Consider the following 20,412-nt stretch of genomic DNA (forward strand, 5'->3'; position numbering starts at 1 on the left):
AATGAAATGTATTTTTTCTGTATCAGTACAGTTTTCAGTTCTTAACCTTTATCATGGCCTAGTATATTCAATATCAGAGAGGCAATTTCTATAGTTATGGGTGTGGAGGAAGCTTTACACAGAGCAAATCATATTGATAATCTTACCCATGTTTTGGATACTTACCGCCTAAAATCAAAAAGAGGTAGAGAAACCTGACCCAAAATTTCTGGGCCCTTTCTCTGCTTATTTGAGTCAGGGGAACTCCCACTACTTTGATTTAGGATTCCAAACAAAGTCAGACATAAGACTGATTCCAAAGGCAACTGTGAAATCTGGATGGGGAAAATTATTCTATAAAATAAAAGTATTAAAAATAAGTCAATTAGAAAAAAGGCAGCAGTTAGTAAGTTACAGGCTTATCCATATAATCCATGTATGCCTCTTGCTTTCAAAAAATCAATTAACACTGAAGAACAAGTGTTAAATATCCATGCAATCATATTTTACTCCACTTCATCTCCCATACCAACAGTCTGTAAAACCTCCTAAATAACACTTCTGCACTGTAGTCAGATTTGGAGCAACCCTTTTTAATCTCTGTCTATTAAATCACATTCCTTGCACAGAACTGACCTGCCCAGCAAAACCAGTTTTCCCACTCCACTCACTAGGAAGGACACACACAATTCCATGTTAGCCACCTCCTAATTTTTCGGATTGAAAGGGTCAGCTGACAGTAGTTTCACATCCAAATGAAAGAATCTATTAAGAACTACTGAAAGTTAAATTCAAATGGTACAAAACCTATAAAGAGAGCAGCTGAGGAGCATACACCTCACTAGCTATACAAGCTTCCATTTTTGTTTGCATTGTTTTTACTGCCGAACATGTTCCTTTAGTTTGATTTCTCTGTAAAACATCACAGTTCCACTATAAAGCACTACACTACTGTCAGCAGCTTTTAAGCAACCTAGCACACCTTTCACTGTAATACACTAGTACTTGCCAGCAAAAGATCTGACAATTAATCCCATGCATCACCAGGAAAAAAAGGTAGTTGGAGTACTCTCTGAAGGCAGGTGTTCTAGAAACTCTCACTGCTGCTCTGAAATAATTTGTTCACCACAAACTTTCAGGGTATTCCTCAGGGTCTACCTCTGACCTTTAAAAACAGTCAGGAGAGTAGATATGGGGCACCATGGAGCTCACATGATGCTTCAGCTATGACAGGCTGCCTGATAACTCAAGTGGCTGTGCATAGATAATGAAAAATATTCCCCTTTCAGTTATCAGATACCACTTGCCATCATCTCCCTATCTTTTCTCTGCATGCTTCTTCCTTCTTCCTTTCTATCTTCTGTACTTGGAACAAAAACTGATTCAACATTCATGTTAGTAGAAGTGAGTTGCTTTTCCTCTCCATTTACATAAATTGAGCAGTACACATAAGCAAGCTTTATTCTTTAATCCCTCTTAAAGCAGCACAAGCCATTCCCATTGCAAGGAATGTTATAACCTTCCCAACTCCCTGTAATTGTATGCTACAAACACATTAGCACAGGGCACTTGTCCAGCATTTCCATTCCCCCTTTTAAAATGAGTATTGAAATACCATTTGGAAAAATATTTCTGATTTTGATCAGTAGGTCTCACACATTGTTCTTTGGATGCTTCAAATGGAATCAGAAAACCAAGAGCTGCTTGAATGACCGTATTCAGCAGCTAGCTGGGTAGGTAGTAACTAAAATAAAACACTTTATTGAGTTTTAACAGACTAAAGTCACTTACAGTTCATCCCATTTAATCAAGTAGAAGAAGTTCTTGTATGTGCCAACCTTCTTGGACTGAACAGGTTTGAACAGATCTTTTCCATTATGGGTCAGGGAACAAATCAAGTAGTATTTTTCATAACTGGACAAGGAAAAAAAGTTAAACATAAAAAACCCATAAGAACATTAAAAAAACTATAAAAGGAGGAATTTTGCAATAAATAAATCACTTACTTTGACACCCAACCAGAAGAAATTCCATGAGCAGCAAATATTGTGAATTGGAGATGTTCTGTGGCAGTCCAAGCTTCCTTGGTACTCTTAGTCTCTTCTGGAGAAACTGCTGCTGAACTACTACAGGAATTCGTATGGAGTCGCAGAAGGGCCTCAACTGCTCTTGTTAACTGGTTTATACTCACTTTCAGAGGGTTTTCAGGCTGCTGTGAACCTAAATGACAATTCATTTTGAATGCATTTCTTCCTGAATTAGCCACCTAAAAACAGTTTTTAAATAAAAATTGAAGAACTTTACTCACCAGAGAAGCACTTGCTATTGTCATCACCACATTTTAAGGATACCTACACAATAAAGTCAGAGAAAATTTCAATACTGAATATCCATATTAATTTCCCATGGCTATTAAGTATCTCATACAGAAATGATGAAGTATCTGAATGAACTGGGCCCATATTTAAGTTTATGTAATACATCTTTTCACTCAAAGCTCTTCAAGTGTTAACTGACAGCATCACAATTTTCATATGATGCAGCAACTATTCACCAAGTTCAAAAGCTCATTTTTTGTCAAGTCAACTGTTTTGACACTCTTTATGAACCTGTAGAAGACACAGTACATTGGAATATTGCTCAGTATAATCTAACTTCTCTGGGTAGAGACAAAACTTGCTCAGGGCTGTTATGGATGAAAGCAGAGGTCATTAGCTTACTACCCAGTAATTTAAATCTGAACAGCTTTAAACAGCTTTTTTTTTGTTTTGTTTGTGGTATTTGGTAAGGTACCTTTTGCTGGCAGAGTTATAAATTTACTGAGTAAGAAAAGATATTAAACAACTGAGAAAATGAACAGTAAGGACTGTTACTTTGTACTATCTTTGTTTGCTTCTTGGTCTGCTAAAATGGAAGTCTCAACATGATGCAACATCACAGCAATGTCTAGTCTCAACAAAGACACTGTTAAAACCAAGAGGTGACAAACAAATCATGGGAATTCACTCCCTTCTAATCAGGAAGGGTCTCATGCCAAATTCAAGTCCTGATAAACTAAAATTTTTAATGAAAACTAAGTCTGTGGTTTAAAATCAAAACCCAGTGAATTCCCAACACTTCAGAGAGTCTAAGAAGTCTGACACAACTGCTGCAGAAAGATGAAAGCTCTCCTTACACTTTTAGTGTACTGAGCATCTTCAACTTAAAAGTCTGAGTATCAAAAAATTTCACATTCTTACAAAAAACACGGTCACTTCTTCCAACTGCAAAGAATTACTTAAAAAAAAAAAAACAATCAAACAATACCTTACAAAACATTTAGATGCAACAGTCTCCAATATTTATAGCAATTTTGTTTCTGAAAGCAATGCTATATGCCTTTGTATGCATTACTGTGTAAGCCAATGTCCATCACAAAATAATTGCAGGGTTTTATTGATACAATCCCACCTTTTTCAAATTCTACTGGAGCAACGTTATTTTTGGGAGCTATTTGTACACTATAATCTAGGTGTTTCTCCTATCAGAAAGCAAACATTGAAAAAAAATCTATATGCTGTATTTCACTTTGCTTTCTTAATGTCTGCTGCCCTTCCCTGCAAGAATTTTAGTTCTTGTGACAACTATATTTATTTGTCTTCTGTTCAGTATTACAAATACATCAGTGAACTGATGAAGCCAAACGCAAATAGAGCATCATGTGAATTGCCACTCCAATAAGGCAGCAGGACAACAGAAATAGCATTGTAAGATTATTTAGCTTTTTTAGTTGCCCAGTTCTCTACTTAATGGCCGTTTTTGACAGCATGACTTGAGATTGTCCTGCTCAAGTGAACCACTCATTATTAGGAAGTTGCATCATCAAATTCTGTACTATTTGAGAGATTTTGGGTTTGTCCTTATGCTCAGGAATGCAGGAGGCATGAACAGTTACGAGTTTCAAGATGCTATTGCTAGTCACAAACACTACTGGGAAAATACATGATGTCAATTCCTCCTCTAAAGTACAACTGCATTAATTTTAGACAGCATGAGCTCCTGTCAGTTCCCCTCAGTCAGATTTAGTGGCATCTGCTGTGACACAAGTTTCTAGTTACAGAACCAGAATACAGTATTTTAAAACTAGTTTTTAAACAGTCACTGTTTAGAAAGGGAAAATATTCCCAAAGCAAGTGATTAATGGATTAAGATGAGAGAGATGTCAAAATAAATTGAAGATATCAAGTAAAATAAATAAATAAATAAAACCCCAACAAAAATCCCAACATAACCCTGACAGAACTGTTGCTGGTATTTCCAGCTACTAAAGACTCTGAAATAATATTTGTCAGTTAAAAAGCATACCTCAAAATGCAATTTATAGTGTGAAAGTTTACCTCAGCATTTTTAGTCCTTGGGAGATTAACAGCCCTCCTTAGCTTCTTCACGGAGTCCGTTATTGCAGGAGTCTCTACACAATCCAATGTAGAACAGATTTTTCTGACAGTCCTAATTACATGATCTACTGCTTTATGCTGGTTCTAATGAGGAATGTATGAGAGAACAGATTGATCTGATCACAATTGTGAAACCCAGTATTGCTTTAATGTTTTTTAATGAATTGCCAAGAAAATGTCATTATGAGATGCATATCTCCATTACATTAAACTGTGATGTAACGATTTGATTAAAGAAAAACCTCAATATTGAGAACTTCCTTGTGAATGCCAAAAACACAGTAGTACAGATCCTAGAATGGGGCACCAGGAAACATTAGGAGGTTCCCAACCATTTTTCTACTGAAGTGTTGGCAAGCAATTATTTTCTAATGAGATACTAAGCTCAAATTCCCTCATGGCCTAAAAAGAAAGTGCAATTCAAAGAAGAAAATTCAATTAGTGTGAGGAAGCAATGCTAAAGAAGCAGTGCTTCAATTTCAGCCCTCAGAGATACAGGTTTAAATTACGCTTGCGCTACTTACACTACAGTACTGCTTTCATGATGGAACTAACTTTTTTACTTCACTTTAATATACTTTTGTAGGCTACTTAAGACAAAGTTGAGCTGCGCCTAATACTCTCTTCCTTCTACTCTTCCAATAAACAAAAAGCCACTTGAGTTAAATCTGAATTATCCTAGGTTTCTTGGGGTTTGTTTTTTAATGTAAGGGATGTCTTCACCCAATTTGAAAGAATACATGTATTTGCTTCAAAATAATGGTTTACTTTTTAAAGGCTTAATGCATAGGTTTCTTTCACAATAATGTATGAGCACTTACAACTAAATAAGAGGAATAATTATTGCAATATTCTCTCACTAAGATGTAAATTGATTCCCAACCACCACTATCCCCGACCGATTCTCATGGCCTTCCTACAAATATACAGTAAAGAAGCCATTTGAATCAGAAAGTTTTTAAATTGAGAGCTACCTGGCAACAATTAACTGTTCTGGTAAGAAAATAACCACAGAAGTCAGACAACACTGTGAATATTTAAGCCATACTTCCAAAGCTAACAGTTTGAAGGTAACGCTTCTTTGTGACACAGAAAGCAAAACTGCCACTGCTATTTTCCTCACAGGCTCTCAAATCTCAATAAAAAGACAATTGATAACTTTGGAAGTATTCAACAATGTGAAATCAAAGCCTACATACAAATTATTTATGGATTACCCTTCTTCACTTGGGCTAGCAAGCTTCAGCTACTGAATATGTAAAGGAATTCACTTCATGAAGTAAAAAATTTCAAATGCAGAACTGCTGCTATTTGGACCTAATCATCACCACCTACAAACTACATCCCCCAACCTCAAAAAGATTACAAAGAGTGGAACACAAGTCTGAATTGAGATGTTTTGCATTCCTCATCTCAGCCTGTGAAATCACAGCTGAACAAAGAAACTGAAGCAGCTGCAAGAGCAAAGCAACAAAACCAGCACCGTGTCAGGAGCAGTAACAGCTCACTCTTCTACAAAAAGATTGTGTTCAAAACTACCCTTGACAACAGGGTGAATTACCATCAAGGGAATTAAATAATATTAAGGAAGTGTGGAAATAGCAGACAGCAGCTTGCTCAGACCTGCATTCCTGGAGAGGCAAACAAACATAGTGGAAATGAAAAGTATTGCAATTAAGTAATTCGAGACCGTTCTTACAGAAACTGGTTAAGAAACACAGTTATCTAATGTTTAAGCATTTAAGACTCCCAAGTTACATTACTATCAGGAGTTAAAAGCAGCCTCTCCTTTGAGAAATGAGCAAAGCAAGTTATATCCGTAAGCTTTTGCACATGGGAAGTCACTCCAAACTACTCAACATGCAAGCTGCTTTAAGCTACCTGTCATATACTGAAATAGACAATTTTTTGGACAGGGTGTTTTAAATTAATTGAATAATGCAGAGTAAGACATTACTATGCTTTGTGTAGAACTTACTTATATGTTCCAAACATGCTTCAGTTCTAACTCCCATTGTACATAACTATTCCTGCTCACTATTATGTAGATTTTTATCTGTTAGTAAATACATCTTTCACGGCTGTCAACAACAGCCATAGTCAGGATTCAGACCTCTTCCCTATTCTCCTGAATTAACCTCTTCCAGCATGTTTGAGGAAAAGGTTATTTTGCGCTCCAGGACTTGGAAGATACATTTCTAGTTGTGATGATCAGATAACAACTGGTTTGCAAGAAAAGCCTAGAAGAAAAGAAGAACAGAAATCTAAATACCCATGATTATAATTTCACATTTGACAGCTTGTTCAGATCTCAGTTTCCCTGAGATAACCTGCAAGTCTTTTTCCCAGCTACCTTATCAGTGAACTTGGTCACGCTACTTTTGGTTCAGCAATAATCTACAATGACCTTACCTCACTCTTGAGGGCTATGTTAACTTGCTTGTGATACACCTCAAGAAGCTCTTCAATGGAAGACCTGCAAGAAATAATAGTTATTGAACACAGGTACAGGAACAGAACAGAACACAACCTTGGTCAGCAGTGATCAGCACTTGATTACTAAAATAACCACAAAACATTACCTTATGATAGGTTCTCTGAAAGGCTTTTCTACTTTGTAGAGGTGTTTGGTTAGATGTACAGGTGTCCTGTCATCATCTTCCTGCAATAAAATATTCGGTACTAAGTCCAGTTCTCACCTTTCTATAATAGGTATACTGTTACAGAAGATTAATTACTAATACCTGGGGAGTTGAAGGGGAAAGATGTAAGGTGATCTCTTCAAAGGGGAGAAGAAAACTACTTAACAGCCTGTGAAATGTGTACACATGGGGAAAGAGGGAAGAAACAGCCATCAAGCGCCTAACTATGCAGATACCAAATACTCCTCCCTTCTTTGATGGTCTAATACATATATAATTAAACACAAAAACTCTTCTCAACTTTTATTTAACTCTGAAATTTGTTGCTTCTCTTTCAAGCCTCAGGTTTAGTCCAAATGCTTGCATACTTTCTCCAGGTACAATACTTGGTTCTAGTAAGAGGCACTACCCATATTTATACAGTTTGCTTTGTGAAAATTCAGTTATGTATTTCACTTGCCCTTAGGATAAGAGGATACCATTTCCAACACCAGGCAGACGTGCTAATCTGTCAATAACACAGGAAGGTACCCCTTGGAGCCAGCACACTCTTGCAGACCAGGAGGTACTCACTGTTCGTGCCAGGTCGCTGCATATCCCGCTGTGGGTCAGGAGCTGCAGTTTGATGTCTGTGTCCCACTTCCGGCAGTTCTGGATATACTCGTGACTTCCTATGCAGTGCTTGCTGTGAAACAAAAGCAAGCTCCAGTCACAACAAAAATATGCAGTGCTTTTCCAAAAACTCACACAGAATATGCAAGGCAACCTGTTGCCTCAAAGTAAGGAAATGGTGAATCAACCTCCACGCCCATCCTTGATCTGACTTTCACTTCTGCACAAGTTTTTATACACTATTACAGATACTATACTTGTGCTAATGCTATTAACTGCAGTGGTTAACACTGAAACCAAATATTCTAACCCAGAAAACTAATGGGGTTTTGTAAACCATTAGTTTTGAAAAAAAATTCCAACGAAGAAACAAACCCAAAATCAAACCAAGAAACAAACAAAATCCTGCAAACCACAACCTGCCCAGTTTATTAGAAAACATTAGATTTTTGGGTTTGTTTCTGAGATTTGAAGAGTGGTCAAAAACTACAATATCCATCCACAGAAGTGTTCTCAAACCTGCACCTGCATTAGAACAGAGCCTTAGGAAGTTGATGAGAACCTACTTTGCTATATCCCAGAACAAGTCCAAAAACTTCTGATCTTTGTGCAAAGAGTGACTCCCTTATATTTTTAAGGTTTCTTTCACACATTTAATCACTAGAGATACACTTTCCAGTAACTGTTTCAGGAAAAAGCATGAAATTAAGTATTAATGAAAAAGAGCTTTCTTACTTCTGTAAAACTTCTTCTTGGCCACAGACTTTCAGGATATAGCTGCCAATGTCCACTTCATTCAAGTCATCATGCACCCAGCAAAGTGCCTGCATTATTATAAGCTCAACAGGGGAACTCACTGTTTAAAGAAATTACATCTAAAAGTTAAATATAAATCTATAGCAAGTGATATTAACTATTGCTCACTCACAAATTGTAGTTATTTAATCAAACTGATTTTTGTACTTGTAAAGAAGATTTTTACACTTCTATTATCTCCTAAATTTCATAGTTTGAGATCTTCACTTTTCTCTCACAAAGAAAGGTATCATAAACTTGCCTGCCATTATAAAAAGCCAAAAAAAAATCTTTTTCAATTAGGATACAGTGTAGTCACTTAGCCAGAAATACAAACACAGTCTGCAGGACTGAGGATAGCCTTTTCTTTTTTTTTTTTTAAATTATAAATTAAACTTGCCCTATTTAGCAAGGACTTCAAATAGTTAAGTGATCCCAGAGGCACTTAAAGTTTAAAAAACACTATCTGAAGAGTTGGATATGGAACTCCCCTATTTGTTCTGCTTTTGAGGAACTGAGTATCAGCTGCAGCTGAGGCAAATCCTACTGAAAGTCCTTTTCCCTTTTTCCTTTCCATATGTCATGGGAAGCTTCCACTTAGTACAGAGCAGATCTCAGTAAGCACCACCAAACTTTTGCCAAATGCAGCTCTCAGCTACCAGTACTTTTGTATCAGGCTCCAAAAGCTTTTTTGAGAGTAGTCTCTCTTCCATCCAGCAACTACAGAGCAACAAAATAATCCCAGTCAAAGTCAAAATCCATTCCCCCACAGCCACCAGCTGTCGCTGACTAAAAATACAGACCTGTTTGAATTACACAAATGTTTAAATACAAAATGCTCTCTAGCCCTCCTGACCTAGTTTCTGATGATCTCATTTAAATAATTTGTGAACAATATCACTAAGTGCCTCAAAATTCTGTAAAAAACCACTGTATAAGAGCAATTTTGTATTTCATCAGTACCTTCAGAGTTTTTTTCCCCTCTCCAAGGACTTTCCTAATTTTCTCAAAATTTTTTTAAAATAAAGAAATATTACTGCTATGATAGACACAGAGGTAATGCCACAACAATATTTTCCACAAGATAACACATGTGCTTCACCTCATTAACAAATGATTAATTATTACAAGCACAGAGGTATCTGAGCACATATGAAGAATGATTGTGTGAGATTCAAGAACAAGGAATGACAGGAAGTATGAATTCAGAAACACTTTAACTCATTAAGACTGTTTATTATTGGGTGAAATTGCTTCAGCAGAGAATATATATGGTATTTGATAAAAGGAAAAAGATGCAGTGATAGTTCATGCAGTGACAGGTTCTGTGCTGTAGTCACAGGCTGCATTGCCAAAGGTCTGCCAGCCCTGCAAAGCCCAGCGAAGACTGCAATGATGATGCTACCACCTTTTCCCTGCCCTACATCTTATTCAAAGACATTAATTTCTTGCTGACACACAATGTTTGCTCAGACAGAGCAAACTTCCATGCAAAGTCTAATAAAGGAATGCAAAATGAATCCAAATAAGCTCTAAAGTTCATCTATTTCCCTCCTGAGTCCTTTCTACAAACTGAGTTGTCAGAGCACTGAGAGGCTGCAGTTCCTTCTGAGCAAGACTGAAAGCCACACTGAAGTAGAGCAGCTCTAGCATTAGGAAGCTGAGGTACGCAACACTTTGACCAAGAACAGAAGGAATTAAAGGTAGAAGATAACTTTTAAAAACCCCATTACTAGTCACATGCCCGTCTTTCACCAGCTGTGGAAGACAAGTAGTTTAACTTGCTGATTAGTTTCAGCATCAGAAAAAAGGGAGCAGAAAATGCAAAGAAGATGATATGTGGGGTTAGAATGCAAAACCCATTCCAAGCTAGCCGCAAAAAATACTAGAAATAAAGGGCTGAAGCCCTAACGTTTCAGTTACCCTACCAAAGCCTTTTGTAGGAAAGGATTAAGCTTGCAATATTAGAAAACTGTAATCTTAAGGATTAAGAGCAGAAACCCTTCCCAGGCTATACTTAAAATCCACCTCATTTCTTAACAAAAGATTATGAAGTCACCACAGAATAAATGTAAGGACCAGCAAATTAATATAGAATGAAAACACTGATGCACTGAGAGCTTGTTTTTCCAATAGAGCAGCAAGTTTATGCGAGTAATAAAACAACTCCAGATCTTTTGAGTACAACCAGGTCTAAAGCATCTACACTAATACAAGCTGAGATCCAAATAATTACCCTCACAAGTGATAAGAAATTCCAGAAGTATAGAGGCAAAAAAGTTTATTACCAGTTATTTCATCACCCAGAACTGCCAAAAGTTGACAGCATGCAGTTTCAATACAACCACTGTGCAGTCAAGATTGCGCAGAGGACATGAATTTATGTAGCACAACAAGGCAAACCTCAAAGGTCCACCCCAGACCAATATTCCTGGTTACCCACAAAACTGGGACAGCCAGTTGTGGCACATCCAACGGTGTTATTTTAGTGTTTGTGTTCATAAGCATGTACTGAATGCAAGTAATAAATACTTTTAATGTTTATCCCTCTTTTCCGGCAGCAGTTTGTCTGAACTTTTAGATAGCTTACAAAAATTTATTTTAAAATATGTTAGTGTGTTGAAATGAAAAATTAAATTAAACATTAAAAATCTCAGTCCTGGTGTCATTGTCCCCTCAGTAACTATAAAGTAAAAGCTTTTAAACAACTGTTTTATTCTATCCAGCTATGGACAGAACAGTGCTTCTGGTTTGCTGTGCTTTCCTTTTTTACAGTCAGTATTTCACTTTGTCAACTTCTAAGTATTTTCTGGAGGCACTGACCCAGAACTAGGCCTTTCCTCAGTTACCTTTTCCACATTTCCCACAAACAACCCATGCCCCTGAGACCCAGGGATTACAAAAACTGAAAGGCCTTGGCCTAGGCTGAGCATATAGTCTTTAACAAGCAAACTCCCATTTAAGAAGCAGGAACATACCATCGCATGTAAAAGTTACTGGTTGCTGGAATTCTTCGATTTCTATTGAAACCTTGATACTGGCACTCTCCCCACTTATATTTCTTTGCAGCATGATTGGACTCAGCACAAAGCCTGGGTTTGTTTGCTGATCAGTATAAGGAAACTTGGTCCTCAATCTGGAAGCAGAGAAGGTTTATGAAACATTGCAATGGAGAAGTCTAAGACTAAAGCAAAATAACATGGGAATAACCACAAGGCAGAACAGTAAAGACTACCTTTGGCTCTCTACCTCAATTGCATGTGCAAAGCACCATTTAATTTTTCTACTCTCAACAGAACATTGCCCACAATAATTATACAAGTAGTAGTTAGACAGGAAAAAAATCCTAGCATATAATTAGGGAGGTTTTCTACATAGCTTAAAATATTTAATAGGTCAATTCTTACAGGACATAGCCAGCTTCTGCAGAAACTAAGCTCTAAAACAGTTTTTAAAACAGTAATCCACAGTATTTTCTAAAAATTAAGTTTAAAAAAAAAAAAAAACAAAAAACAAAACTCTTCACATGTTTCAACTTTTAGAAGTCTAATCTGAACTTAGATATGATGCAGGAGGTAGCTATTCTAAGCTGTGGAAGGTGAGGAAGAGGCCTCAATGGAGGTAAAGGTTTTTATTTAGGACACAAACAGTATAAAACATTTACCTACTTGGAAAGCTGCTTTTTATTTTCTGCTATCTAACACAGATAAAATAATTTAACCTTAAACTTTTTCCAATGTTAAAGAAATATTACAGGAGATTAAGAACAGAACTGCTCTAAAAGGATTACTTATTTCATCATCTTTATTCTGGACAATCGCAAGAATGGAAAAACCCCCGAATCCTTCAGCAAGAGTTGTCCAGTCTTAAGTCCATCACTATTTAAAAAACTGGGTCTTGAATCAAAGGACAACAATCAGATATAACCAGAAAGTGTTGCAACAAGCCTATTCTATGTGAGCTTTGTCTTAATGTTTTTCAATAGTAAGTTTCACATATATATGAATTTTCATTGTTTTTGTGGAGTTTCCTTTTCATTTCATAAACATTCCTGCTTAAAAAAAAATAGATGCTATCCTTAAGATTCAAAGATCTCTATTTCCTCCACTATGTCTTGGATTTTGATGTTAAAAGGAAAAAAGGCAAGAGCAGTTTGTCTTCTCTAAGAAGAAAACATTCTCTCATTAAATTGTGGCAGTAAGGAAAAAAAACCACATGACCTTTAAGGAGCTTCACTATCTGATCAAGGCAGGGATACATTTAAAGGTTTTACCTTACAGAAGTACAGTTGTGGAAGCAACAAAAATAAAAGCATTAAAAGGTTGGGAAGTCACTGAGTGACAGGATTTTGTGAGGTGCCTCAGGTAACAAGAAAAAAAAAAAGACTTCAAATTCTTTCAAAAGAAATTGGAATAAAAAGCCAAGGAGATACAGAAAAATACTTTGAGGATAAAAAGGTATTAGAGAAACAAGGAAAAGTGAAAGTCACAGGACCAAAATAAGAAAGAGGAAATATGGTAATACAATAATATTAGTACTGAAGATCTTAACAATTCTGTTGCATTCTTGAAAAAAAATAAACAAACCAGGACAAAACCAGGAAAAACTGAGATAAGAAAAGGAAAAAGGATACATACTGAAATCTGTCCCATCAAGCAAAAAAAAAAGTGGGGCTGTTCCTGTCAAGCTAACTGAAAATTAATCATTTAGCTTTTTTTTCCCTCCTCTGAAAGTTAATTCATATTCAGTCATTTCTTACTTTGTAACTGCTTCAGAAAAAGCTGACAGTTCTTGATTCTGCCCTTCAATTGCTTGGAGAAGCACGTTTTCTGTCAGCGTGCCAGTGGTCCCATTGTCTTTCTGCAACTCAAAGATAATACGGAATTTAAATAGCTGCAAACGTATTCCTAACGCCAGCAAAGCCACATGTAGGTGACAGATTTTCATGAGTCTGAGATTTACCACTAGTTTTATGTCTACTTTTATATGGAGAAAAACATGTATAACTTGAAAAGTAAAGATTCACTGGAGCAGTGACTCCTTGACAGCAGGTAATTTATTTGCCAGCATCATTACCAGCTAAGATTAAGTTGCAAGCAGTTCCTGAGCTTTCAGCAGTGACCTCTTACATTCAGATTTGGCTAAATTCAGCTGAACCACAGATGGAAGAAAAATGTATTTTTCCTCCAGTTCTGCAACTCAGACTTCAATGTGGTTCCAGAAAGAACCACTACATATCACTGGTGCCTATGATTATCTCTTCCTACAAAGCAGGAAAATACAAGCTGAACACTGGAAGGAAGTAGCATTCAGAACATGAAACTTAGAACTCAAGGAATCAACTTACTGCTGTTTTAATCCCTTATGCCAAATGCTCCCATCACCTCTCAAAACTGTACACCACAATCTTTGAAGTATCCAATCCAAGAAACAACTGCTAAAAGAAAGCTGCAGTTTCAAACAGCAAAATCTAATAAACTTAAAAAACCAACAAAACCAAAACAACAAACACAGAGCTACAGCAGGTTTTAAACCTGTATCTATTTTCTGATCCAACTCACAATACATCCATACAAATGCTGGAGTGAGCAAAAAGCAGAGAGAAGTTGGAATAACCAGCGGAACTCAGTTGTCCATAGTCTAACAGCCACCACTAGCCTGAAGGATTCATGAAGCTCCTGCCAGATACTCCCTGGAATAACTTACATGACCAGTTACATTTTTCATCCAAAGATTTTACAATGCTTAAAGAAACCTTTAATCCAACCACAAGTCTAGGAACAAAGCAGACTGCATTACAGTTCTTCTGAAAATCACCACAATTTATTCATATTTGAGGCAGTGATTAACTACTTAACTAGTATGTGGGTTATTTATTATTAGCCAAAGTAGTCAGCTAATTTCATTAGAGCATATCAGACAATATAGTTAAATTAGACTCTCAGAAAAGGGGTCACATCTGAGAGAGCCACATACTGTCAGGTCTTTTCCTTTTTTCCCTTCAAATCAACTTGTTTAAGCACTACAGCATAAACTTGGAAGAGATACAACCTATAATTGCCACTTGAATTGCATTTAAACTTAATTATTTCAGCGAAAATATTGGTCAGTCAAAAGGACAAATTCTGTGTAATTGAGGATCAGCCATACCACAGGAGACAATTAGAGCAGGAAGCTATAAAGCCACAAAACTTGAAATGAGCTGCAGGAATATGCATAACACCTTAAATCAAAAAGGTTCTTCTATTGTAACATCTCAGCAAGTTCTATCACATAAAAATACTGGGCAACCTCACAAGACCTGCTAACCTGTGCAACTGTACCTAGTAAACACACTCTCTAACCAATTGCAGAACAATACCAAGAATCACAAGGAAACAGGAAGGGAACATACCCAGGGAGAGGCAAACGCCTCTGATGAAAGTTAACCAACTGCTGGTTGGCACTCAACACAAAACTCGGTCATTGCAAATCACCAAGCTGCCTCTACAAATGTTAAATTCCATTTAGAAACTCTTCAAGGAATACTACAGATAGGTACACAATGCACTGTGCAACCACAGGATAAAAGCACTAAACAAGGGGCCTACTTCAAATAAAGTCACACACATCACCACTTTATGCCACTATGTGACACTTCTGAATTACTTACAGTAAAATTTATTCAACTGTTAAACTCAAAGTTTAGGGAACTAACAAGGCAGGTCAACACATGCAAGCTTAGCCAGGGCAAACAATAAATTCTGATCTAATGAGCAAAGAAAAAAAAAGATTTGGTTATCTGTGGTTGACCTCAGGGTCACACTTGGCTAAGGAGAGAAACCTCATGTTATTACAAATATGTAACGATGAAAAAGACCTCCTGATAGAAAACTAAGATCATCAAACACCTTATTTTTTAGTTGAACTTCAATATTAATTTTTGATCACTTTGGGGAAAATAATTTCAAGACAACAAGCTCTGAAAAACCAAGAATTCTATTTAAAACCCACTGGACTCAGATGGGTTTCAAGCAACAAGTAGAATTTTAATTTCTTTAACTTCCAGATGGGCCAATCTAGGAGGTGCAAAAGCTATCAGTCAAACAGGAAATAACTTGAAAGAAAGGACTTCAGGCCAATTGAGATAAATAATTCATGTCAGCACAGGCTGCAAAAATAGAAGCGGTCTGTAAATACAATTACTCTGAACAATGACGAACAAACCCAAACCCCAAGAAACTAACAAAAGTCAAGTTAAATAAAATTCCATAAGTATACAAAGTCACAAAACTCAGCAGCTCTGTGGAAAGCAAGAGAAAACAACACATAAAAGAGGACAAAATGATGATTTTTGCCTCTGCTTTCAGAAATGAGTGACAAATACTGAAGTATTTAAATGGGAATATTTAATGTATAGGTACTTCAAATATGAATATACGCATCAAATAGACAAAAACATGAATAGATGGAAATAGATAGTTCATTAAAACAAAGCAATCTGTTGACTCAGGGATTAAACAGCCAAAAATTTTGATAGAATCACAGTGTATTTTTGATTGACTCAAAATACATGTATTTTTGTTTAAAGGGGCAGAGACTGAGTTTTTCAGGAAGGGTTGGAGGGAATGATCCAGACTTGTTAAGATGCAAGACTTAAGAATATACTTAGAAGTAAAGCCCGGGTAGATTGGGTTAAGTACAAGAGAACTGCCAAAAATAGAGGCTACAAAACTCAGCTCCCTTCTATACTACGTAAAAAATTATTTCAGCTAGAAAAAAAAGTAGAAGTACAGGATAGGCAAAAGAAAGACTACCCAGGTTATGTTGCAAGGATATCCAGTTGAGGGACTCATCTTTAAATCTATTTATTTTCTGCTTTAATAACTCAGCAGAAGCAACACTGATAACTTACAGTCTTGTATCATCAGCTACCTTCATAATACAGACTAGCACTGGAGTGTGATGCCAAAACAAGACTGGAGGAGCACAAGTGGAAAGTGAATCTCAAATCTTCAATTGGGCATTCGCTGCAGACATCTGCTGTAAACTAAGACCTTGATGAAAAAGGTGGTGACTTAAGCAAATCAGGTCTATTAACTGATGATAGGATTGATGTTGTGATGCCATCACAAATAAAGTAAATGCAATAAAAGAGTAGCAAGCAGGATGCCCCTGCCTGTAATGAGGGTTTATTCATGCTGAGGTACACGTGGTACACTGTGGTCTCACATAGAGAGCTAAAATCCTCGTAAGTCATCTTCAAAAAAAAGAAGAAAGAAAGAGAAGCTCTCACACAGAACTTGCAGTGAAAGCTGACAGAAAGTCACTGTCTCTTGTAACATATTGAGGTAAATATCCAAACAATTCTTTCATCTTAAGTACCTGCTGTTCCATCCTGAAAGAAGAACATTTGCTAAGAGTTAGTTACAAATGTGTTCTGCTGAAAAGCAGATGACTGATGAGGAGGAGCTGGAACAGCCTTTAAATCAGAAGTGACAGGAAGAAAAGACCACATGTGAAGGCAGAGCTTGAACTTTATTTATGAATCAGTCAATACATGACATGCAAATAGCAGGAGACTGGACCTTATGAACAGGAAAGACCCCTTTAAATCCTACATTCTTGAAAAAAACCTGGAATGTATAAAGATTCATTCACAACAGTCAAACATTACTTCCTACAGACACCACCTGAGAAGCACTGATCCAACGTAGCCTAATTATTAGTCAGGAGTTACATTACAACCAATCAACTACCACTGAAAAACTGACAAACGCATCACCAGATGACACAACAAACTGAGAAGCAAACTGCTGTAGAGCCCAAATTTACATGCCTCTCCAAATCCTAGGAAATAACAGAGCTAATGTATCACAGCTCAACAGCAAGTGGGGAAACAAAATAAAGTCAGACTCAAGATCTGCACACATGGCACAAAACTAGAGATAAATGGATTTTTTTGGGTTTCAGGGTGGTTTTTATTCCATCTCCACTGGCCTTCTATCGAACTTCTGCCAGAATACTGACACATAACGCAGAAAAAACAGGACATCCTTCAAATGAGGGGCCAAAAATTTCACTTCAGAAATCTAGACAATCTTTTAAGCCACATTCTAGTAAATATTACTGTTTCAGTGAAAAACCCTCCTCCAGTTTGCGGATGGGGAGAGAAGAATTAAGGAGTTATTTAGAAAATATCCGTGAGTGATACCGTTGGTTTTTTATGCCAGGTCCCTAGCCTATTAAAAACACCTAGCAAGACAATACCTAAGATTTAAAACAGCTGTAAAACAAAGTCTCCAAAGCAAACAAATTGTTTACTTCCCACTCTCTAGCCAGTTTCTACAAACACAATTTTTTTGGCCATTATCACCCTTGCCAGGTTGCTGGCTTTTCCACTGAAAACTTTTCCACTTCTCTTTCAGTCTTTGTAATCTACCACAAAAACCCCCAAAACCCAGAAATATTCATATCCCCTTTCTAGTGAGCCGACTAACATTTTAAAACACGTCTTATATTTATGATGGAATTATCACAGAAATAATTAAAAATATAAGCAAAGTTAAATAACCTACAGTCTTTTACTGGATTTGGGAAAAAGTAGGATGCCCTAATGGGGCATGATTAACCAGATGAGACTGAGACAGTATTGATCACCTGCTGCACAGTTTAGTTTTGACACAAACTGCATATACTCCATGTCCAAAGATATGAGAGTCATAACTAAAGCCCTTGTTGAGAGTTTGGTCTTCAATGTTTCATTAAAGTGATCCTGATCCTAGAGAAGAAATCTCTTAAATATCTTTTTGCCCTGCCTGATAAAAGAAACATCACACAAAGAGGTTTTGCGTGGTACAGTATTTCTGACCCAGCAGCCATCCCATCACTCAGGCACCCATCACTCAGTATAACCAAAATGTTCTGTCCAGCATTCCTATACAGAAGGAAAGCTTTCTACATACAAAAGAGAATTATAGTCTTGTAAAAGGCAAGATAAAACTTTCAGTGCTTAGCTCACCACCTTTTTATTTCACAGTATCATGCGAACTGCTCATAAAACTGTAATATTTATCAATATGATTTAGACACTTAATTGTGCTGAACATTATTGCTATTTCTTATGGGAGTGTTGAGTTGAAAAACAGCAATTTCCTCAGTAAATGTGGAAGGATTACACAAGGGCAGAGGAATTTTGAGAGATAATTCAGTAGTCATGTTCTATTTTCTGAATAGCACTAATACATATGCCATAACATCACATTATTTGGACACTGCTCAAGCCAAGTAATATACATAAAATAAACAACAGACCTCAAAGTGCCTTTAAACACTGTGACTAATCTTTACTGTTACACTGCAATTTAAAGATAGAGATTTCCATACCTGCGATGTTTGGCCCTGTAACTTTGCAAGCGGAGTTGTTCTCATGTTTAAGGACTGACTCCTTGTGACTGTTGCTCCAGAAGATTTCCCATTAACTTTTCTTTCCAGATGACAAGTTAGTAACAGCTTTTCTTCTAACAGAACAGCATCCCATGGATCTTCAGCAGTCATACTTGAAGCCCTCTCTCCATCATCCTCTGCCTTGTTTAAAGTCTCCACAGCATCCACTTTTGGTTTACTCAGAGGATCCAAATCCAACCAGTCGAATTTACTGACATCCCCACAGCTATCCGAGGCTGGCAGGCTGGAGACTGCAGACTTTATGGCAGTCATTTCTAGGTCTGTGCTCGACTTCCCATTTCTCAGGAATTCCGAAGTGCTTGCAATTTTGTCAAATACTTTTGCCATTTCTGGTGTGAGTACTGGAGGGTATAAAGGTAGGCCTCCGTGTGGATGGAAAGGTATGGTAGCTGCCACTGGGTATGAAACGTATTGTGACTGTCTTGGAAGACCAAGATAAATAGGCTCTCTAGAGGGATAGGACGACATACTTGGATGGAATCCATTCTGAAATACACCAGTCTGTTTTGTATAAGAAGCTGAGGTGTAAAGAGGAGGTAAAGTGCATGTCACAGGTGCTGGTATCCCAGGTGTCCACTGTCTCCTCTGACCCACGGACCCAAGATAAAATTGTGAAGACACAGAGGGGCTCAAAATAGGACTTGCTGGTAACGTAGGTGCTTTACTAGATTCAAAATTGTCATCCAGCAGCAGTTTCTCTAGTTCAGCATGAGTAAGCTTCTCTATGTCAATGGTACTTAGTTTATCTTCCATGCTCTTGGCATCAGACTCTGGAAACACCATGAGATCATGGTCCTGTTTGTTGTGAGTCTGTGCTTTTTGTCTGGGACTGCTTAAAGAATGAAAGGTTTGTTTATTACCAGCTACACCTCTTTCTTTCTGCATCTTGGCTAATGCCTCAGCTTCCATCTGCAGTGCCTCCTCTTTGTCCACATCTTTTGACCTTGGGGCTGACAGAGAAGGTGAGGAGCGCTGTTTGAATCCATTGCTGCTGGATATCTGGGCCATGCCGCAAGAGCAGATGTCCATGTAAAGCAGCAACGCTTCCCTTGCACTGGTTGTCTACTCTTGGCTTCAGAACGGGTTTAGCAGACCTGAAAAGGAAATGAAACATTAGAAACACGTGCAACCAATCATATGTGGACAACTACACAACTACAACAAAGTCACACATCACCAGCTGACAAAGTTGAACATGTCCTTCAGAAACTCGATGTAAAATTTTAAGGAGGCCAATTTTTATGTTTTTGGAGGGGAGAGAGTGCCAAACTTAAAAAGAAGCCACACAAATAAATTCACGGTCTTTGAAGTATGCAAGACCCATTTATTTTTCTTACTCTACCTACTGGTACTAGTAAGCACTTGGTTTCTTTCTGCACCACTAGACCCAAGACACACAAAAGCCACCCTCAGGTATGTAGCGGTTTTCAGACTTGAGCAATTACACAGGTGCAATCTTGGGAGTAGAAGTCATTCTAAAGAGTATACAAATACAGCATCCA

General features: G+C 37.3%; 1 protein-coding gene across 2 annotated transcripts in view; it reads right to left on the bottom strand.

Annotated features, from left to right (window-relative positions):
- PIK3C2A (phosphatidylinositol-4-phosphate 3-kinase catalytic subunit type 2 alpha) overlaps nt 1-20,004 on the bottom strand; it is a 39,331-nt gene extending 19,327 nt beyond the window's left edge. The window contains exons 1-12 of one of the 2 annotated variants that reach the window (XM_042038309.1): nt 18,830-20,004; nt 13,224-13,324; nt 11,443-11,600; nt 8,405-8,525; nt 7,631-7,742; nt 6,998-7,077; nt 6,828-6,891; nt 4,356-4,499; nt 2,288-2,330; nt 1,986-2,199; nt 1,771-1,893; nt 166-333 (exon numbers count right to left, since the gene is read on the bottom strand). In XM_042038309.1, coding sequence (XP_041894243.1) covers nt 166-333; nt 1,771-1,893; nt 1,986-2,199; nt 2,288-2,330; nt 4,356-4,499; nt 6,828-6,891; nt 6,998-7,077; nt 7,631-7,742; nt 8,405-8,525; nt 11,443-11,600; nt 13,224-13,324; nt 18,830-19,939 — 2,438 coding nt within the window. In that variant the 5' untranslated portion in view covers nt 19,940-20,004. Of the gene's footprint in view, nt 1-165; nt 334-1,770; nt 1,894-1,985; nt 2,200-2,287; nt 2,331-4,355; nt 4,500-6,827; nt 6,892-6,997; nt 7,078-7,630; nt 7,743-8,404; nt 8,526-11,442; nt 11,601-13,223; nt 13,331-18,829 lie in introns of both variants that reach the window. The other variant, XM_042038308.1, reaches the window with a different exon arrangement.
- Nucleotides 20,005-20,412: the final 408 nt, after the last annotated feature.

Source organism: Corvus kubaryi, unplaced genomic scaffold (genome assembly GCF_017639235.1).
Source record: "Corvus kubaryi isolate FWS band 111438036 unplaced genomic scaffold, C.kubaryi_AGA036_p1.0 37392, whole genome shotgun sequence".
Classification (NCBI taxonomy): Eukaryota; Metazoa; Chordata; class Aves; order Passeriformes; family Corvidae; genus Corvus; species Corvus kubaryi.